Here is a 20,368-nt window from a genome sequence, read left to right on the forward strand (position 1 = left end):
CTCTCTCTCTCTCTCACACACACACACACACACACACACACACACACACACACACACACACACACACACACACACACACACACACACACACACACACACACACACACACACACACACACACACACACACACACACACTTGAGTGTCAGACAGTTGAGATTGATATCCAAGGAAACTCCCTCTTCTGTTCGGTCTGTCTCTCTCTCTCTCTCTCTCTCTCTCTCTCTCTCTCTCTCTCTCTCTCTCTCTCGCTCTCTCTCACGCGCGTGCGCGCACGCACACACACACACACACACACACACACACACACACACACACACACACACACACACACACATGCACCTCGATCGTCAGTATTTTTCAGTGCGCGGTCGCTCAGTCAGTCAGTCAGTCAGTCAGTCAGTCAGTCAGTCAGTCAGTCAGAGAGCATCAGTCTAGGTCAGACCAGTGGCTGTCGCTCACAGCCGCTGAGGAGGAGGTTATCCATTTCAGCACCTTCTCAGAGTGAACAGCTCCCGACCCGGACAGCGCAGGGCAGCGCGCCTCGCTCTGTGTGGCTCCACAGCGGAGGAGGAAACGGCGCTGAATGTGACACCCGCTCCATCTGAGCTCCCTTTACCCCCGAGTTCACCCTGAGAGAGACGCGCTTGCTTTGTCATTTCCACCAAAAACAACAACAACAAAACAACTCTTTCCCCCCCTCAAAGAACCCATGGAGGACATATCTTTCAACGTGTCCGCCGTCGCGGCGGTGGCGGCGGCGGCGGCGGGGGGAAGGAACTCCGGGGACGTCGTCTATAATTACAACTTCACCGAGGACGAGATGGAGGAGGACTTTGCGGGCGCGGGGGGAGACTTCGTGGTGCGCTGCGTTATGACCTCCGTGTACATCCTGATCATCACCGTGGGCCTGGTGGGCAACATCACCCTGGTGAAGATCTTCGTCACCAACAGCGCCATGCGCAGCGTGCCCAACATCTTCATCTCCTCGCTGGCGGCGGGCGACCTGCTGCTGCTGGTCACCTGTGTGCCCGTTGACGCCTTCCGCTACTTCTTCGAGGAGTGGACGTTCGGCGTGGCGGCGTGCAAGCTCATCCCCGTCATCCAGCTCACCTCCGTCGGCGTGTCGGTGTTCACCCTCACGGCGCTCAGCGCGGACAGGTGAGTTAAGTCAACTTACGTCAATGTATGCATGATCGCTGGTAATCGATCTCCGTCGGGTGGAAACCTCATTGATCGATTGATTGAATCAGATTAAGAAGATTAGAAGATTGCACCTCATATGTCCAAAACTGTTAGATAGGCCTACTTTCGGAGTTCAAATTCAAAAGCATCAAAAGCAGTGGTGTAAAGTAAGTTTATACCAGTGTAAAATTAAGAAAGTTGCAAGACACCGTCATTTCTGAAGAAAAAAGGGGGGAATCGCGAAAAGTGCACCCTGCATTCCAAACTCATCAGTGCGTTATTGAGAACTTGATTGAAGTTTAACAAAAAGATTAACAAAAGGTGCACACATATAGATGATCATTGTAGCAGCAGGCTATCGATCGGTATTGATTGTGAAATGATATTCACTTGTGCTGTGTGTGTTGCTTCTTTGCAACAATGAAGCAGAAAGGGGCTGTGTGTGTGTGTGTGTGTGTGTGTGTGTGTGTGTGTGTGTGTGTGTGTGCGTGCGTGCGTGCGTGCGTGCGTGCGTGCGTGTGTGTGTGTGTGTGTGCGCGCGCGTGCCGTGCACTTGCGCGCGCGCGGTGTGGCTATGTGCGCACTGTGTAAGCAGTCTATATCTGATATCTGAGAGAGCCAGGGGGAGTTTTGATTGATTGAGCACTTTATTTAAAATGAATTCAGTGGATGAAAGCACAAAAAAGCCTGAAGGCTTCTTCCCATTGTGGTCCTTTAAGTATCTCAGAGAGAGAGAGAGAGAGAGAGAGAGAGAGAGAGAGAGAGAGAGAGAGAGAGAGAGAGAGAGAGAAAGTCAGACAGACAGACAGACAGACAGACAGACAGACAGACAGACAGACAGACAGACAATGAACAGACAGACAGACAATGAACAGACAGACAGACAGACAGACAGACAGACAGACAGACAGACAGACAGACAGACAGACAGACAGACAATGAACATACGTACATTCTTCAATCATGAGGAAGTGTATGCATGTGTAGGCTATAATGAGAAAGTGTATATGAGAAAGTGTGTGTATAATGAGATATAGACCATTTGTCTTGTGGGTTCGTTTAGAACTGAGGACCGTTCAGATCTGCAGTCAGTCATGTCTCTTGGCGGTCCTCAGTCGGAGCACTGATTTTAGAGCACTCTAAGCCTTCACAACTTTAATTAAGACCTGGGGCCGATTCTACAAATGTCTTCTCCAAATAGTTTTCTGAAAAGCCTATGTTTCTATACTTAAGGTTCTCAAACTATTTAAAATCAAGGACCCCCAGAATGATATGTATTTGGCCAGAGACCACCCATCCCAAATTATGTTGTTCCAGGGACACCGAGAAGCAAAGATTTGAGTTGATACGGTAAAAAAAAACAATAAGTTAAAAAATAAAATAAAAAACATAGCAGAACTACAAGTTCATATTGTAAGCTTGTATATCTGCTATTTTTGAATAGCCAAAGGTTAAAATGATGGTTAACCCATCTGCCGCCGTTGACGGTGAGGATTGTCATTGAAAGGGTTAATACCATGGCGCCGTTGACGGTGAGGACTGTGAATCTTACTGTATATACAGTAAAGATATTATTACTTACTTAATGTCGCTCCGGTCCCGCTCGCATCGGTAATGTCGGCGATTTGTTTACAACGCACGTTGGGCGTGCACGCGAAGTGAAGCTCCTCAATGTTAAGTCAATGGCGAGGCCCATAAAGAAACTTCATTTAAACAAAATAGCCATTTTGAGACATTTTGCAGCAGATCTAAATGTAAACAAGGCAAAAGGCAGGGCGCAGCCATCTTCATCTTCTTGTCGCACACTGTCATGTGACTAGATGACGTAATCGTTGCCGTCAAGTGATAATCCAAAAAAACAAAAACAACCCCCTTCCGGCCCTTCAAAATAATAGCGGCGGCCGACGGAGGAAACGACGTGGCGCCGAGGCACCAAGCAACCTTCAGATTAAGAGGCAGTAGATGTGTTAAAGTGGTTAAAATGTGACACAGTCACACAGTCTGCTTTCCAGGTCTTAAAGGTGTAAAGCCTTGTGCCTCCTCCTAGTCCTACAGTGCTGTTAGTGTTTTTGTTGACCAGACAGACATGGAACAAACAGACAAAGCCACATGTAGGAGGCGTTAGCAACCCTCAAACATAGACAAAAATACAATTGCGATAATGCAACAAGACATGTTATTATCTTGCTTTCTTTCAGTATAGCTGCCAAGAACTTCTGAATCTTGCGATACTTGAAATAAATATACAGTCTGAGGGATGGCTTTGCATATCGGAGCTGTCCAGTCATAGAGGTGCTGAAATACTGCAGCTGTCAATGATGACACAAGGCAACAATTAAATCAGTGCTTTTGTGCGTTTGTGTGTTTTGGTAATTGCATGGTGCATTTATATGGTGCCTTTATCCAAAGCGCGTTACTATGTGCATTAACATTCAGCCATTCACTCTCATTAACACACTGGAGGAAACCATACAAGGCACCAGTCTCCATGGTTGGGGTTCAGTGTCTTGCTCAAGGACACTTCCACACAGGGGGAGTGGAACCTTCCATTTCCCAAGCAGCTGTTCTACCTGTGTGTGTGTGTGTGTGTGTGTGTGTGTGTGTGTGTGTGTGTGTGTGTGTGTGTGTGTGTGTGTGTGTGTGTGTGTGTGTGTGTGTGTGTGTGTGTGTGCACGATTCAATAAAACATTAAATTATATTTCCATCTTATCCTTAAGGCCAGTTAAACTTGCTATATATGTGTGTAGGTCAAAGTACAGGGACATTGCATTGGAGTTTATATCGCTCCCCATGGACTGTGGCCCTCCACCCCATCCCCAAACCAATAGCCCTTGAATACATTTGCAAACCAACCAACCAACCAACCATTGTGATGGACACTTGCAATTCTGAAATGACTTTATTAAAGTCTTTACCCTTTTCGTATACCTGCACCAGGTATTTCACTTGGGTCAGACAGACTTCAACAGTCATGAAGACATGAAGTTCAGTAATGTTACGAGATTATGAAGTTATCAGGAATGTACAAAGAAGTGTCAATTCACGGCTATATACAAATTATGCTATAATTATTAACATAAATGACCGAGCTGATTGCTGCAGATATTTTTCATCACACCAACCAACAGTGTGGGTGTGGGCATGCGTGACTCGCGAGTGCACATGCACGTACGGAATGTGCATGTGTTTGTGAGCAATTATAGTATATCATTGTATTTCTTGTTGTATAAGGCATTCAGTGTCAATTTTAAATTCACAAACTGAAGGAAATTGATACAAAAGTAAAATGGATGCACGCTGGGATAGGATTTCGTTTTAGTGGTGTGAAATAAACGAAACTGAAACTAAATCCTGTCCCAGCGTGCATCCATTTCAGCATCAATTTGTAATTCACAAACTTCCCACAGAAGTGTAAGAAATCAATGGAACCCCGTCTTCTTCAAAAGTGCACGTCGTCGCATTTAATTAGATCTATCCATTTTAATATCACTGCTTTCTCAAACGAGTGCATTAGCTACATTATAGCGTTCGAGTGCACTGAATATACAAAGCAGCGCTGCCTGAAACTCACACGCCCAGCGTCTTGGCTTAGGGCGGCGCGGCAGACGCATGCATGGCTTCCCGTCCTGTGACTGGGCATCGTGTCAGCTCCAAAATCAATGCTTGTAAATCAGCTACGCTACGGTGTCCCACGATTAAGCATCCATATTGGGCTTTACGACTCTGACTGCACGCCGTGCCAGAGCCCATTTCGTGCACGTCTGGTCTACTTAGGCTTACTGTAAATCTGGACGCAAGTCATCTGCACCGGTACATCTACTCCACTACATCTCGGATCCAAACATTGGACTTTTACTCCACTACATTTATTTGAAAACTTTAGTTAGGCCTACTGGTTACTCTGCCAAATGCTTAAGCTGTAATCCTGGGCGCTGCTCTCATGCTAACCTGGGGAGAGCCCCAAACTGAGCTCATGCACTGAAGGAAGCATGAGCTTACCCGGTTGGACGTAGCGCGTGGAAAGAACACGTTATTCCAACCAGTTCCTTTCCCCTCCATCAGGCGCCCCGGCTGGCCAGGGGGAGGCATTATAGAGACCAGGATTACTGCATGTTTTTGTGAGGGTATCTACCCAAGGAGACACGGGCAGAACATGCAAACTCCACACAGACAGGCTCTTTCGCCAACCCCTCCTAGGCTATGGGAACTGATGATGCGGAGGAGAGAACACGCCCCCAGTGCCCACAGCATCCCCGGCAGGAATCAAACCCAGGACCTTCTAGCTGTGAGGCGCTACCGACTGTGTCACCGTGCCCCTACTTCTTATTCCAAAACTTACATTTACCAATTAGCCGATCTAGCTTGTAGATCTGCTATTTTCAGAAATGTTTACACGTTTTAGACTTTCTTCATAATATAGTACTTTTACTTTTAGTATACTTTAAGTTTATGTTGATGCCAATGCTTTTGTACTTTTACTCAAGTAAATTCAGAATTCCGGACTTTAATTTACTTTAACAGAGTACTTCTGCATTGCAGTATTGATACTTCTACTTAAGTAAAACATGTGAGTACTTTTCCCACCACTGTAGCCTATATTATTACGTAAAAGTATAAGAGAGAGCTTGAGGCCTTCTGAAGTGCTGGCATTTTGCAGGGCTTTTGTAATTGATATGTACAAGTGAAGTGATGTTGGGGGGTAGAGAGAGAGAGAAGGAGAGTTGCCGGGCTGACTCAGGTTTAGCAGAGGGCAAGAAGTCAATGTGTGGCATTAGACAAGTGCCCTGGGAGAGATGGTAATCAACCTCTGACAAGCTTTGAATGCTCTTTCCACGTTCCTTTGGTTGTTCTGAGGGTTTCATGCGTCACTGCTCGCTTTCTTTCTTTCTTTCTTTCTTTCTTTCTTTCTTTCTTTCTTTCTTTCTTTCTTTCTTTCTCTCATGTCATGGACTTCACATAATCAATACATAGTCATACTGCGGTGTGAAAACCCACATTGCGTGCGTATCAATTACCTCACCCCTGGCACTCTGCTCTCCTCGTAATCTCGTATCCCTTTTTTTAGTTTTAAGATGTTTTGGGGGGCCTTTGCCTATTGCCATATTACAGTAGAATGACAGGAGTGACACGCAGCAAAGGTGGTCAGGACCAGGAATCGAACCTGCAACGCGCTGTTAGTCTGAATCAGCAGCCTAGGTGCCTGGACCACTAGCCGTCTGGGCCTATGTCACCCATGTGATAGATGCTATATATACAGTATGTTGGCTACTTGGTCTCATATCTTTTTTTTTAATTTTCATTTAGATTTGTTTCGCTTAACCTCAAACCCATGAAGGTAAGATGTTTAAAAGCCTCCACAGACGACAAGACTTCGCATACAACCCGATTTCATCGGATCATATGAGCATTTACACTACACGATCCTCTTTCTTGAAGATTATTGGGTTGTGTGTCCCGCTGCGCGAGTAAGACCGTTCTTCACCGACAGCGCTGTGGTGAAATCTTACTAGAGGAGAGAGAGAGGGAGGGGAGGGACTCGAGGGAGGGAGAGAGAGGGACTGCTGCGTCTCTCTGTGTTTGCGTCTGTGATCCAGCCAGCGACAGTGGCTTTCTGCTAGTAAAATCCATCAAAAGTACTGTACAACACAACGGAAAGCTATCGCGACGTGTGGTTATAACGACACGTCGAGGCACAGTTGTTTACAATACAAGGCAAATGCCAGCGGGGTTCTTTGGATGTCAATGTGTGGGTTTCCAGCGGTTTTTGTGTCATGACTTCATGGGTTTCGCCTGAATCCGAAATGCTTCTATAGTTTAGCTTTTTATCTTTTGTAAAAAGCGTATTAACATAATCGGCAGGCATTTCACACTACGTAAGAAAAACTGTGCATCATGAGTGATTTTGGGCTGTTTATCGTCGAGGTAATAAATTCCTCAAATCCCACAACATCGTGCACAAAGTCTTGTCGTCTGTGGAGGCCCTAACTGGGATCTTAGCTTCTTTGAAGCATCACGGTACACTAGTTCTCTTTACACTCTACTGATGGAACTCTTTGATCTGATGATGTTTGGTGACTAGAGTACACATATTTGCTTTAATATCAGAGCAAAGGGCACTTCAAAGCTCTGGATAAAAGCATCTTCTAATTATGTGTGCATGCACTCGTGCACGTGCCTCCGCATCGTGTGCCATGTGCATTAGTGCGTGCGCGTGTGTGTCTGGGGGTAGTTATTATTAGTCAGCTGTCACAAGCTGGTGTGTAAACAAACGCACAGCGGGGGGTGAGTATGTGTGGGTGCATGCGTGCCTGTGTGTCCAGTCAGTCCATTGTGTGTTGGCTGTATTGTGGTACTGAATGTTTCATTCACAGTGGTGTAAAGTAATTACCGTACATACATTTCGTCGCTGTCGGGCAGAAACCTTGTATCTCCAAGTTTCAAATTTGTAAATTTCTTCGTGAAGTAAAGCCCTGCTTCATCAACAAGGCTGTCGCACAAAAGTAGTGAAAACAGCAGATCTACAAGCACACAATAATACATTATTGTATTGTATTGCAGCGTGACACCGAGTCCTGCGCTGCGAGCTTGTAGATCTGCTATTTTTTTTAAATCGTGAATTTTGAATTTTGACCCGATTCTATAAGTGTCTTTTGAATCCTTCTAAGGTTTTTTGAAAAAACCTATGTTTCTATGTCAGCAATCTGGCCAGCCATCGTCAAAGAAAAGGTCCTTTTCACTTTACTGGAGCTCAGTTAGTCTGTTCTTGAGAGACTACTATGTGAAGGACCCCCAAAATGATATTTATTTGGCCACGGACCCGCATCTCAAAATATCTAGTTCCAGGGACCACCCAGAAGCAAAATTTGAGTTACAAACATTCGGTGCCGCGCTGTGAGCTTGTATATCTGCTGTTTTTCACTGGTTAAAGCATTCAATAATTCTAGGTTAAGAATGCGATGAAAAGGAAAAATAAAAATAAAAAATAAATACATGAATTCAAGTCTCCATGGGTGAGTAGAAAATTGTAAAAAGTCATTTTGGGGTGAAATATCCCTGTAAGTACAGTATATACAGTAATGTGTATGCTTTTTTACACCACTGTTTCATTCAGCTCAGGCATCAGATACACAATGCCAAAACACAATCCCCCAGATCAGGTCTTCCCTCAAGCTTTGTTAAGGCCAACCCAATATCGTGACCGTATTGATCGGACTCTGTGGCTGTGCTGTGCTGTATGGCTGCGCTGTCAAGTCATCCCTGGTCCATTTGCTCTGCCGGCTGGACTGTCTGTCGCTATCGCTCAGCAATAACACAGCTGCTTCACTGCAACTGGTGCTCTAGCGCAGGGGTCTTAAACGTTTTCGGGCAAAGGACCCCTTGGCTGACAGGGAGATGAAGCAGGGACCCCCACTACATATTGTATGAAATTGTGTTCGGATTTTCATCGATTTCAAAGATAGATTCATTGACGTGCACTGTCATCAGTCTATGTTGGATTCGTGTTAATGCGTTTTTTCAGACATTTAACCACTGAAATCATCAATACTTATTCAATTTGACCTTTCACTCCAAACCTATCCGCCAAAAATAGCCAATCTACAAGCTCTCAATACCTCGCAGCGCGAGGCGTTGAGAGCTTGTAGATCTGCTATTTTTGGCTAAAGTTGTCCTCAGAATAGGGATGCGATTGTTCAAGTTGTTCATTTAAAAGAATTATCCTATTACACAAAGATTTGGAAGACCCCCTGTAGTAACTCTGAGGACCCCCCCAGGGGTCCCGGACCCCCTGTTGAAGACCCTTGCTCTAGTATGACATAGTATGGTGTGTGCTGTCTATTGAGCCCTTCATAAAGGTCACACGTCCAGATGTGTTTTTTTCTCCGCTGTGTGTTGCATTGTTTTCGCTCACCGAGTTGTTCATTAAACACTGTGAGAATGTGAAGCCAATCAATTAGCTGTGCTGTTGTTCCAGTTCAGCAGCACATAGCATTCAACCACTGTGTTTTTACAACTGACTCAGGAGGATCAGGGATGTGCTGGCCATTGGGAAAAGCGGGGCAACTCCCGAACGGCCGGTTCATTGCCGTCCGGTCCAGGCCGGCCATTAGGAAAAAAAATGTAAATAAAATGTCAGCCTTTGTTCCATTTTGGGGTCTGGGTGGCCAACAAAGTAAATCGTCACTGTCGAGCAGAAACCTTGTATCTCCAAGTTTCAAATTTGTAAATGTTTTCGCAAAACAAAAGTAGTGAAAACAGCAGATCTACAAGCACACAACGCCTCGCACCGCGAGGCGTTGTGTGCTTGTAGATCGGTTGTTTTCACTAGTTTAAATCATTTTTAAAATGATAAATACAAAACAAACGGTTTTGGACATACAAGGTTTCCACCCGACAGCGAAGAAATATAACTCATGTAATTGACCTACTGGCTTGTCACTTTGTCACAAATCTTTGAGTAGCAGCAGCGCTATAGAGAGAGATCTCTCTCTAATCTCTCGCAATGAGGGCCTCTCCAACTCTTTTTCCCGGGCTGAATCAGGGGCCCAGCATGTCCCTGCTCAGGATCACATCCCTACCGTATGGATGTTGACGCGGGCTGACCAAGCATCACTGAGCGGCCCGGTACCATGTTAATTTAATAGAGTCATGATTGCAGCTGCACCAGATTCAGATTCAATACTTTATTGCCATGTCAACAGAGTTGATTGGAATTTGTTTTAGTGCAGCTCTTTAAAACATACATAGAACATACATATAGACAGACAACACGGGTGGGAATGCATACAAAAGTACAAAAATAGATTCAGTTCATAAATACAAAATCTATATACCAGAGCATGTACAGTAACTCAACTGTAGTTGAAGGCACATTTGGAGTTATCTAATGAGTTCACATTATTGAGGAAAGCTATAGGAGAAAGAAATATAGTCTGGCTTTCTGCAATGCTGCTATGTTGCACCATCACAGTGGAAGAACCACAGGCATTGTTTAAGAAATCACAACTTTTTCTCTGTGAAGGGGGCAAAACCTTTGAAACTCTTTGCCTTTACGGATATAACACTAGAGACAGATGGTAATGTGTGACTCAAACTATGGTTGAAATCAAATCAACTGTGCTCACATGATTGGCTTCTGAATGGTCATTGGAATGATTACGTCTACTTTTGTTTCACAATTTTTGATTGGGTCTGATTTAGATTAAGCTATATTAATTATTATTATTATATATATTAATTTTTGTACTTGATTGGGTTAGAAGTTAGAAAAGCCTCCCGTGGACAGGCGTTGAAAATTTGCACTAGTGCTATACACACTTTAACCCATTTAGACCTGGAACGCATGAGTCACATTAGATTTTAACGACTTTAATCATTATTTTATGCTTTAACTATAGTGAAAAATGTGCCTTTTGCACTCTTTCTTCCCTATACATCATTATTACTTATTATTACGTATTATTTTATATTTAGATGGGTTGTTTTTGTTGATTTGCTGTTATTTTATATATACCACTGCATTGTCTGAAGGACAACCTGTACAACCTTGAACCTTGAAAAATAGCAGATAGCTCACAGTGTGGCAGGTGCCATGCTGTGAGCTTGTTTATCTGCTATTTGCAAGCTTGTAGATTTGCTATTTTTGAGAAATCCTCTTTGAATATTTTGACCCTAAATCCTTCTTCTAAATCAGTGGTTCTCAAACATTTTCATGTCAAGGACCCCCAAAATTAGGTATTTGGCTGCGGACCCCCATCTCAAAATATGTTGTTCCAGGGACGCCACAGAAGCAAATATTTGAGTTAAAAAGGTTTGCTTTGAAAATTATATTTTCAAAGATTTGCTAACATTTTCATGATTTTTCAAAAATAACTGATCTACAAGCTCTGTGAGCTTGTATATCGGCTATTTCTTTTTTATAATACCACAACGTTGCCACACTAGTCAAAATAGTGGGCATAAAATGAGTAATTAGTCGTGCCTGCATGGCAGCCCTGGCTGCTAGGCTGCCAGGCCAGCCAGTCACTGCACGGCCCATCAGAGGAGAAGACACAATGATGAATGAGATTTCAGTCAGGACAACTCATGGATTGAATGAAAATATAGATTTTTTTAAGGAATACATTAATTGGTGTGGTGATAAATGGATTTGCTTTTAGGTATTCTGAGGGAGCACAGTACACCTCCCCTTGGCAAATGGGGCCAAGCAGACCCAAGACAACAAGGTGGTACCTGGGGTGGTGGAGGGTTTTACTTTACTTTACTTTATTATGGATCCCCATTAGCACTTGCCTAAGCATGGCTATTCTTCCTGGGGTCCGTCACCACATACTGTACATTACACATCACGTACAACCACATACAGTACAACAGATATGACAGACATACAATAGTTCACTTGCAAAAGTTAAGAAGTACAATTTTGAAAATGAATTTCACATTATTGTACATTTCATGATAATTATGGGGTTACCCACTTTTTTAATAGATCAGACAAGGGGTTGTCGGCTGGAGAACAGGTGGTTGGCAGCAGAGGCATCAATTGGGCATGGGAAGGTACCGGTATGGCAGCTGAGGTGTCAATTGTATGGTATGGCACCTTGTTTGAAGCGGAGGTGCGCGCACGACTCCAAGTCTTCTCAACAGTAGTAAACTTCTTACCGGGTGCACGGTCGGGAAACGTAGCTTTACAAGGAAGATTCTCAAAGAGAACACCAGCTGCTGGTGTTCTCTTTGAGAATCTTCCTTGTAAAGCTGCCATACCTTGGCTTGCCTGTTGCCATAGATACTGTTTTTTCCCTTAACCCCATCTTCTCTGTCGGGTGGAAACTTTTCAGGATTGAAATTCAAAAATAGAAAAAGTTGCGGATCGACAAAGCATATATTGTGACAGCGACTAGGAAGAGTTTCCTGACTGAATTTGCATTGCTTATTTCATGCACGATGTTCATCGAGTCCCATTTTGGTAATTTCTCTCATCCCTTCCCGGGGTCCACAATGGCCGGGTGAGCACAGCAGATTTCACACCACACTGCACATGAAAACCAGGGACTATATATACAAATGCTGCGGTTGTTTCAAAAGTAATTGTGGAGAGAGAGAGAGAGAGAGAGAGAGAGAGAGAGAGAGAGAGAGAGAGAGAGAGAGAGAGAGAGAGAGAGAGAGAGAAGAGAGAGAGAGAGAGAGAGAGAGAGAGTGGCTAGATAATATCTAGACAACGTTGGCTATTTATTTAGCTTGCAGGGTTCAGTGATCATTCCTAGACATTACGTACATGGATTTTTTTGGATTAACCTTGTTCTCTGGCATTCTCACACGTAACCATTCAAGACAGTTGATTAATGAATTTAATGAATTATAAGCAGTTGGAGAAATGAAAATGGCCTTTTATGACGAACACAGAGCAGGGACGCTATATAGGCTTCATGTGGGTTAAGCATAGATCTGTATGAAATTCATACTATTATGCAATGATGTTTTCAAATAAAAATGTGTACTTTAATTTTCTCATGTTTTACTGCACAAGTTGCTGATGCCTCTGCATCAGGGTCAGCAAGAAAGAAAGAATCTCGTACATCAGGGTTCTTCAACAGGGGGTCCGGGACCCCTAGGGGGTCCTTATTTATTAACAACTTGAACCCTATTGTCCATATTCTGAGAACTGTAGCCAAAAATATTAGATCTAGAAGCTCACAACGCTTGTAGATCGGCTATTTTCGGCAAAGAGGTTTGGTGTAGAGGGGGAAAAGTCGAAAAGAGCAGACTAAGTACAGAGTAAAAGGTCAAGTTTATTAGGTAATGACAGCTCAAGTGGTTAAATATCTGAAAACACAAATTGACATGAATCCAAAATACACTGATGATTGTGCTGTCAAATGATGAAACTATATGGAATCTCTGAAAAGGTTGGGGTCCTTGGCCTGAAAACCTTGAAGACCCCTGTTGAAGTGGTTACAGGTGGGGGTGTCGCACCAAATTCTGGGCCCTGGGCACAAGGATTCACTGCGGGCCCCCATGAATATTCTTCATAGGTTTAACCCATTTATACTGGGAACGCATTACGCATTATTTTGTGCTTTAACTATTGAAAAATAGCAGATCTGCTATTTTTGAACTTTTTCATGTGAAGGACCCCCAAAATGATATGTATTTGTCCCACGGACCCCCATCTCAAAATATTTAGTTCCCCCCAGAAGCAAAATTTGAGTTACAAATGTTTGCTTAAAAATACATATATATTCAAAGATTTCCACACATTTTCACGACTTTTCAAGAATAGCAGATCTACAAACTTGCAGCGCTGCACTCGGTGCCACACTGTGAGCTTGTTTATCTGCTACTTTCCAATAGCTGTAGTATAACATAATTAACCTTGGGCCCTAGTAACTCAGTCCCACTCCCCCCCCCCCCCCCCCCCCCTTGTGACACCATGGTTACAGGTCTGAAAAGAGTTCAGAAAACATCGATAGTTGCCTTGCCAGACAATATCACTGCGTGGATGCCGAGGGCAATCTTTCTTTGCAATGGCAGATCCATCTGGCTATAGGCCTACGCAAGGCTACATCAATAGTTCAGAACATATTTTCTGTCATTATGTCCTTTCAATGGCTAAGGTGTTTCTCAAAATTGGCCTTCGTGTCACAGAGGCTTTTGTTGAAGGGTGAACGCTTCAGTTTGGAGCAAAATCTCATTATATAACAGCTGTAAAAGAGACTGCGACTCAGTAATATAGACACTAACCCCTCGTACTTACTTGACTTGAGTCCCCCAGGGGTCCGCGTTGGGCCCCCTCCATCCGTTTCCCCCCTCTGAATCCCGTCACCGGAAATTAGACGATCTCCAAGCTCGAACGTGACCCGTGATGTGAGCTTGACATGGAAAAGGTTTGAGCAACACTGATGTAGCACTAGTAACATAAGCTTTTCAGAAACGTTTTCTTAGGATTTAGAAGACATTGTAGAATCAGCCTTGAAGTCAGAATTGATTAAGGCCTTCCACATACCCATCTTTGTAAAAGTGCCACATTTTTTTATTTCTTTTCCCTTCTTTTTGCAATTATAAAACTTAAAAACAAAGTTACAAAGTGCTTTAAAACGGAAGAAAAGGGTTCCAAAAGAAATCAATCACGGCACCTTCATCCCTTTAAGGGTTTGTGGATTAACAGCAGCCTTATGTTCAAGCGCGGTGGTAAATTTTGAAGCCTTTCCCTTTCCCACGATGAGAACAGACAAGCCTTGACAGTAATAAACAACGGGTTCTGCCACCGACCTAAGAGTTGTCAACATTAGCAACGTATCACCATTACTTAGTGGAAGTTGCTTCTGGCTGCTAACTTTAAATTGCCTTACTGGTAGCAGAGAGAGATACATCACTGTCACAAACTGCTTGCCAAAATGCTGGTTTAATACAATACTTCACACAGACAGTAATGTCAAAATGTGTAAAGTACATTTACTCAAGTACTGTACTAACCCTAACCCAAGCACAATTTTGTGGTACTTTTACTTAACTGGAGTATTTCCAATTTTCAGTACTTTTACTTCTACTCCACTACATCTCAGAGGTGAATATTTGACTTTTACTGACTGACAGACAGCTGAGGCGGGCGAGACGTGAACTAAAGTATAAGCTTCATTTAGTTTCATAAGTAACTTGGATGGGGAAATACAGCCACTGCCGCCAGCAGAGAAGCCTACTGATAAACAGAACCATAACAGAAAGATTAGCACAAAATATTACTGTACACAACACAAAATCTCAAGATCTAGACCAGATCAAGGGCCTTTACAGTAAACCCCTCAGTGTTCATTTATCCATTCGTACACTCTTCAGATTTACAGTAAAGCTGTCTTTCATAAGTTTCATAATCGTCTGTCTGTCGTGTGGAAACGTCAAAAAAATCTGTTACTCTTCAGGATTCAAAATTCAAAAACGGCAAAAGTAGCAGATCTACAAGCTCGAAGCGTGTCGCTTCGTGCCGCGTTTCAAACTTGCAGGGGTCTGCTACTTTTGATGCTTGATATTGTCATGTTGTGAGGCAGGATTGTTGGACCCAGGAGCAGAACAGACAGGCAGAAGCAGAGCAGGTCAAATGTATACTGATTTATTCTCCTAAACACACAGGACTGGAACACAACAGCATGACAACACTTTAAGATCTGACAAGGGCACACAGGGAACTGGAAGTGAGGGTTTAAATAGACACAAGACTAACACATGATTGGCTGAAGCCTAACAGGACACGGGTGGAGAACAATATCTAATCACAGACAGTAACTAGGCCAACACAGGAAACACCAAGACATCACTACACAATAAAGGTACCCGACACAGACAGTACATGACAATTATACTGTTTGGAGTGTAGACTGTTCTTGGTTTAGGCTACCTATAGTCCTAAGCTCCTTTTCCACTACAGGGCTGAAACAGAACTAGAACCAGGACTTTCCAGAACAAAGAACTTTCAAGAACCTGTGAAGTTCCGGGAACAAGTTCCGGGAACAAGTTCTGCTTACGTTTCCATATAACCAGACCCAAAGCAGCTCTGCTGGCCCAGCCTATTGGTTCCCAGAACTTAAGTTTAGTACTACATCAAGAGCAGGACAGGACCTGAAAAAGGTTCCCAGAACCTTGTCTGAAACCGGGCTGTGTGCTATGGAAACAAAACCAGAACCAAAAAATACAAATAAAAAGTAGGTTCAGGTTCTGGAAAGTTCTGCTTCCGCTTCATAGTGGAAAAGGATTACTGAGGCACTACTGTCTCTGATTCATTTGATGTATGTGTTTACCTTTCTTACTGTAAAATCGCTCTGGATTAAAAAGTAAATAGCTAATTTGTACATGCTATTTGAAACATCCTGTGCACAACTTGGGGATGATAAAAATGCAATGTTCTTCAGTTAGAGCCTGTGAGTCACTTGCATCACCGCCACTCAGCAATGACTGCATGTACAACATCAGAGTTCCAAGAAGTCAACATTACAGCAGGATAACTGTGTTAGCGTGTGTTTGGCTGGCTATAGAAGGCAGAGCCTCCAGCGCAGTGGTTCTCTAACCTTCTTCACCTTGATAGTCGCTGTTGAGCAGAAACCTCTTATCTCTGCATTTTAACTTTTTGTGTTTTTTTCCCCCCAGAAATGAATGCCCTACTTTTTTTCACTTTTCACATCACGGTCCATTTTCTATTTGGCAAGATTTGAGCCACGGACCACCATTTGAGATTGTACCATTTTAGATTTACTCTAGCCTCTCAGACCCAAAACTTAGAATAGTTAGTTATCGTTGGATACGATTTTGTCCACAATTCCAAGCTGTATTGATGTTGGTGGCTGGTGCCATATAGGAGAGATAACAGGTAAATCAAAATAACAATTCTTCTACATTCTCTATTTGTGTCGACTTCTTGTAAATCAAGTAATGCAGATGTTTAACAATAATTTAACTCTTGAGAGCGTGGAATGAAACCAAATGGACCCTTAAGGTTCCATTTAGCTGGGGACCACCTGGAACCCCCCTCAAACCGCCATACCACCATACTACCACGTCACACAATAGCAATCAAAAGTAGCAGATCTACAAGATCGAAACGCGTGTTCCGATTCTTGTAGATCTGCTATTTTTGAATTTGAATCCTGAAAATAACTGTTTTGGACATATGAGGTTTCCACCCAAAAGAGACAGTGTTTTCAGTACCCCCTTCAACAGCTCAAAACGTTTGTCAGGATACTGCAGCATTTTGGGTGCTGTTTCTGCCTTGCAATTGTTTTATTCATCCACTTCAATTCAATGGTGCCTCAGGCCAGGTAAAAAAAAAAGAAAAAAAAGAAAAGAAAAAAAAAAGATTTAGCTGGCATTTAGCTGGTATTTTTGTAGAAAAGAATTATAGAAGCTTTTTGGAACATGTTTTATTCATGTTGAATTTTATTTTTACATGCATCTTCTCCTCTGGGGGTCCCTGGCACAAAACATTCAGATGGGGTCTCCACAGTCCAAATCAATTTGTAGGGTATTTGGCTCAGGGCACCCCTGTAAATAACCTTTTCATCTACGGCACCGCGGGCCCACTGAACTACATTGTTACTTCATGGCACCCTTTGTCATATTACGGTACCTAAATGTCCATGGAAACAGGTAGTTTTCCTTTGTGTGTTGCATTGGAAAATAGTGATGTGACTAAAATGGTGATTTGTATTTTCACAATAAATGTTTTTATTTTTTATTTTATTTTATTACTTTTTTCCTATAATTTTTGTCCCACGATTTTGTAACCCATTTTTCACCCAGTGCCAATTGCCTATATTTAATCCTGGGCTCTGCTCTCCCTCTGCCGCGCCTGGGGAGACAACGGACTGACCTCATGCTTCCTTCTATGCATGAGGAGCCCAAGTTGCTTCTTTTTTCACCTGACAGTGGAGATTTCCCTGGTTTGGACGTAGGGTGTGGAAGGAACACGTTATACCAACCAGTTCCGTTCCCCTCCATCAGGCACCCCGGCTGGCCAGGGGGAGGCAACAATAAATTAATGTTTTTAATGAGAAAAAACCTCTGCACGTTAACCTTTGTTTCCCAATTGCCAACAAATAAGACAAAACCTTTTATTTTTATTTTTTTTAACAAAGAATTTGTTTTGTACAAAGAACATTGGAAGTACCCAGTATGTAATCCTTCACTTAGTAGGCACTGAATGATCAAGCAAAGAGCAAACAAATTGACAAAATGTGAAAACATAGCCAGTATTTAATCCTTCACTTAGTAGGTATGTACTCTGATCAAGCAAACAGCAAACACATTGACAAAATGTGAAAACAAAGCCAGTATTTAAAGGAGTAGTTCACCCTCAAAATGACCATTTTTCTATTGATTACTTCACCATGGACACTTGAATTCAATAATATTTATTTGTATTTGTCGCTATCCTAAGACAACATTTTGATCATTGTAAATGTACCCCCATTGATTCCGGATGGGGACCCAAATGCATGCGGGTCCCCATCCGGAATCAATGGGGGTACATTTATTGTAATCAAATTATTGTCTTAGGAATACGACAAAAACTAAAAAAAATAGAAAAAAACGAAATATCCATTAATTCAAGTCTCCATGGCATGAGTAATCAATAGAAAAAAGTCATTTGGGGGGTAAACTACTCCTTTAATCCTCCTCCTTCTGACTGATCCATGTTTGCTTGAACAAAGATCCATGTTTGCTTGAACAAAGTAAGTACGCTTTCATCTCTCATGTTTGTATGTTTGTGATCCAAACCCACTTTTATGTTTGGTGGCCTAACACAAACACAATGTCAACATCCCTGGCGTTGTGCCAAATGTGAACACTGCAGCCCATCAGTGGGGGCGGAAAACTCATTTATTATGTATTTCTTTCCCCTTTTTTACCCCCTTTTCTAGCCAATTATTTCCCTAAGTAACAAGAAATCTTGTGAAATCTTGTGAAATAAAACCAATCATAAAAGGACGATGATACACGAAAGAAGAAGAAGCCAATTATTTCCTCCCCGCACACATTTCTCTGTGTTGTCACTGCTGTTGTATTCTACTGACTCATCTACCAGAGAGGAGGACGTAGATAGCCTGTAAAACCAAGCAAATCTGCCATATAATGATAAAAAAAAAAAAAAAAAAAAAGACAAGCTCCAGAAAGCCTGGACATTTCCTTCTTGGGGAAAACACTGCACTGAGTAGACACACAGTAAAATCCTCAATGACAGGCAGTTTACGAATGTAACCAAATACACTTTCTGAGTTAAATTAACACTGAGGGTTTTTCTGTTTATGCCAGTTTATTACCACACTGAAACTAGAGCCCTTGCTATGCCATGAAGGGTTTGTATCGCTGTTGTCTGTCAGAAAACTGTTATTTCCATATTCTAACCTTTTTCGTAAATTAACGCCTTACTTAATCATACTCTAGCGTCACACAAAAGCATCAAAAGTAGCAGATCCGTAAGCTCGAAGCGCGACACGAAGTGACACGTTTTGAGCTCAGAGATTTGCTACTTTTGTTGCAGATCTATGTAAGTCACAGTTTTAGAGACGATAATGCAACACAATTTGATGGTCATACTGAGAGAAACGGATGCCATCTTCACGAGCCAAGAAATCCTTTCAGCTTTACTTTCTTTTAAACTAAATCCCTCCACCACCAGCACTCCTGTTCTACAGTATTAGGTCACTGTATTGCATTTATGTTGTGATATCTTGTTGTGACCTTGGCTATTGTATTCTGTTGTTATACACATCAGTGTAAGTTGCCAAGATATCCAGCAGAAAACCATTATGATATTGACCGGGTTCAGGTGTCAGTACCCCAACATTTGCCTCTCCTCTCACTCTCCAAGTCTTCCTCTCTGTCCCCTGTCCTCCCGCTCTAACTCTCCCTCCCTCTTTGATCTCTCTCTCTCTCTCTCTCTCTCTCTCTCTCTCTCTCTCTCTCTCTCTCTCTCTCTCTCTTCATGGGGCCAGGTCTTCTACATACACATCTATTGGCGAATAGTGACAAAGCGCGAACCGTGAAGTTTACAGAATGCATTGGAGTCTATGGGGGAAAAATGACATTTTCGAGTTACATGAACCACATGACCGGCGCTGTTTCTGACCCTGCATTGGCAGAACTCTCTAATACGAGGCTCTGGCACAGACCCATATAAGAGTCCGGTTAGTTCCAGTTGTGCACTTGTCAGGGTTCCAGACCCGCCATAACCAGTACCCCCGTGGTGGCCCCCGGGCCCTACTTTGAGAAACGTTAACAGTAGATAATAATATTATGTTGCAGAACAGGGCGCAAATTTGTCAAATCCTTGCTGCTATTGTAAAGGTCCCAATTAAGGAGATGAAAAGAACTGTCATTATAATTATCTCAGCCGAATACCCGGAATGTAAAACGAAACTGCAAAAGATTGGCTAATCCAAATACCACGAGGGGAAGGGGGGTAGAATACAACCCCATAGAGAAATTAACTTTGTATAACCTTGAAACAAAAGTACAGAGTGTACAGATAGAGTCTGAGCAGAAGACTAAAAACAACACGCACAAAAGGTGTGAAAGTATTAAGCAAGTGATGTTGTCTGGAAGACTTTTGATCTTTGAAACCCAGCAGGGGGCCAACGCAGGATGTGTGCTCTGCCGCTGCTGCAAAACACAACCTTTCACTTCAGCACAACTGTTTTGTT

The 20,368-nt window shown here is 42.8% G+C and overlaps 1 protein-coding gene across 1 annotated transcript in view; it reads left to right on the forward strand.

The window, feature by feature from the left end:
- Positions 1 to 711: 711 nt before the first annotated feature.
- nmbr (neuromedin B receptor) overlaps positions 712 to 20,368 on the forward strand; it is a gene marked incomplete at both ends in the record, with an annotated part of 133,442 nt that continues 113,785 nt past the window's right edge. Inside the window, one exon of the mRNA XM_080744799.1 lies at positions 712 to 1,160. Coding sequence (XP_080600925.1) covers positions 712 to 1,160 — 449 coding nt within the window. The remainder of the gene's footprint in view (positions 1,161 to 20,368) is intronic.

Source organism: Nannobrachium achirus, assembly GCF_963921795.1.
Source record: "Nannobrachium achirus genome assembly, chromosome: 16".
Lineage (NCBI taxonomy): Eukaryota > Metazoa > Chordata > Actinopteri > Myctophiformes > Myctophidae > Nannobrachium > Nannobrachium achirus.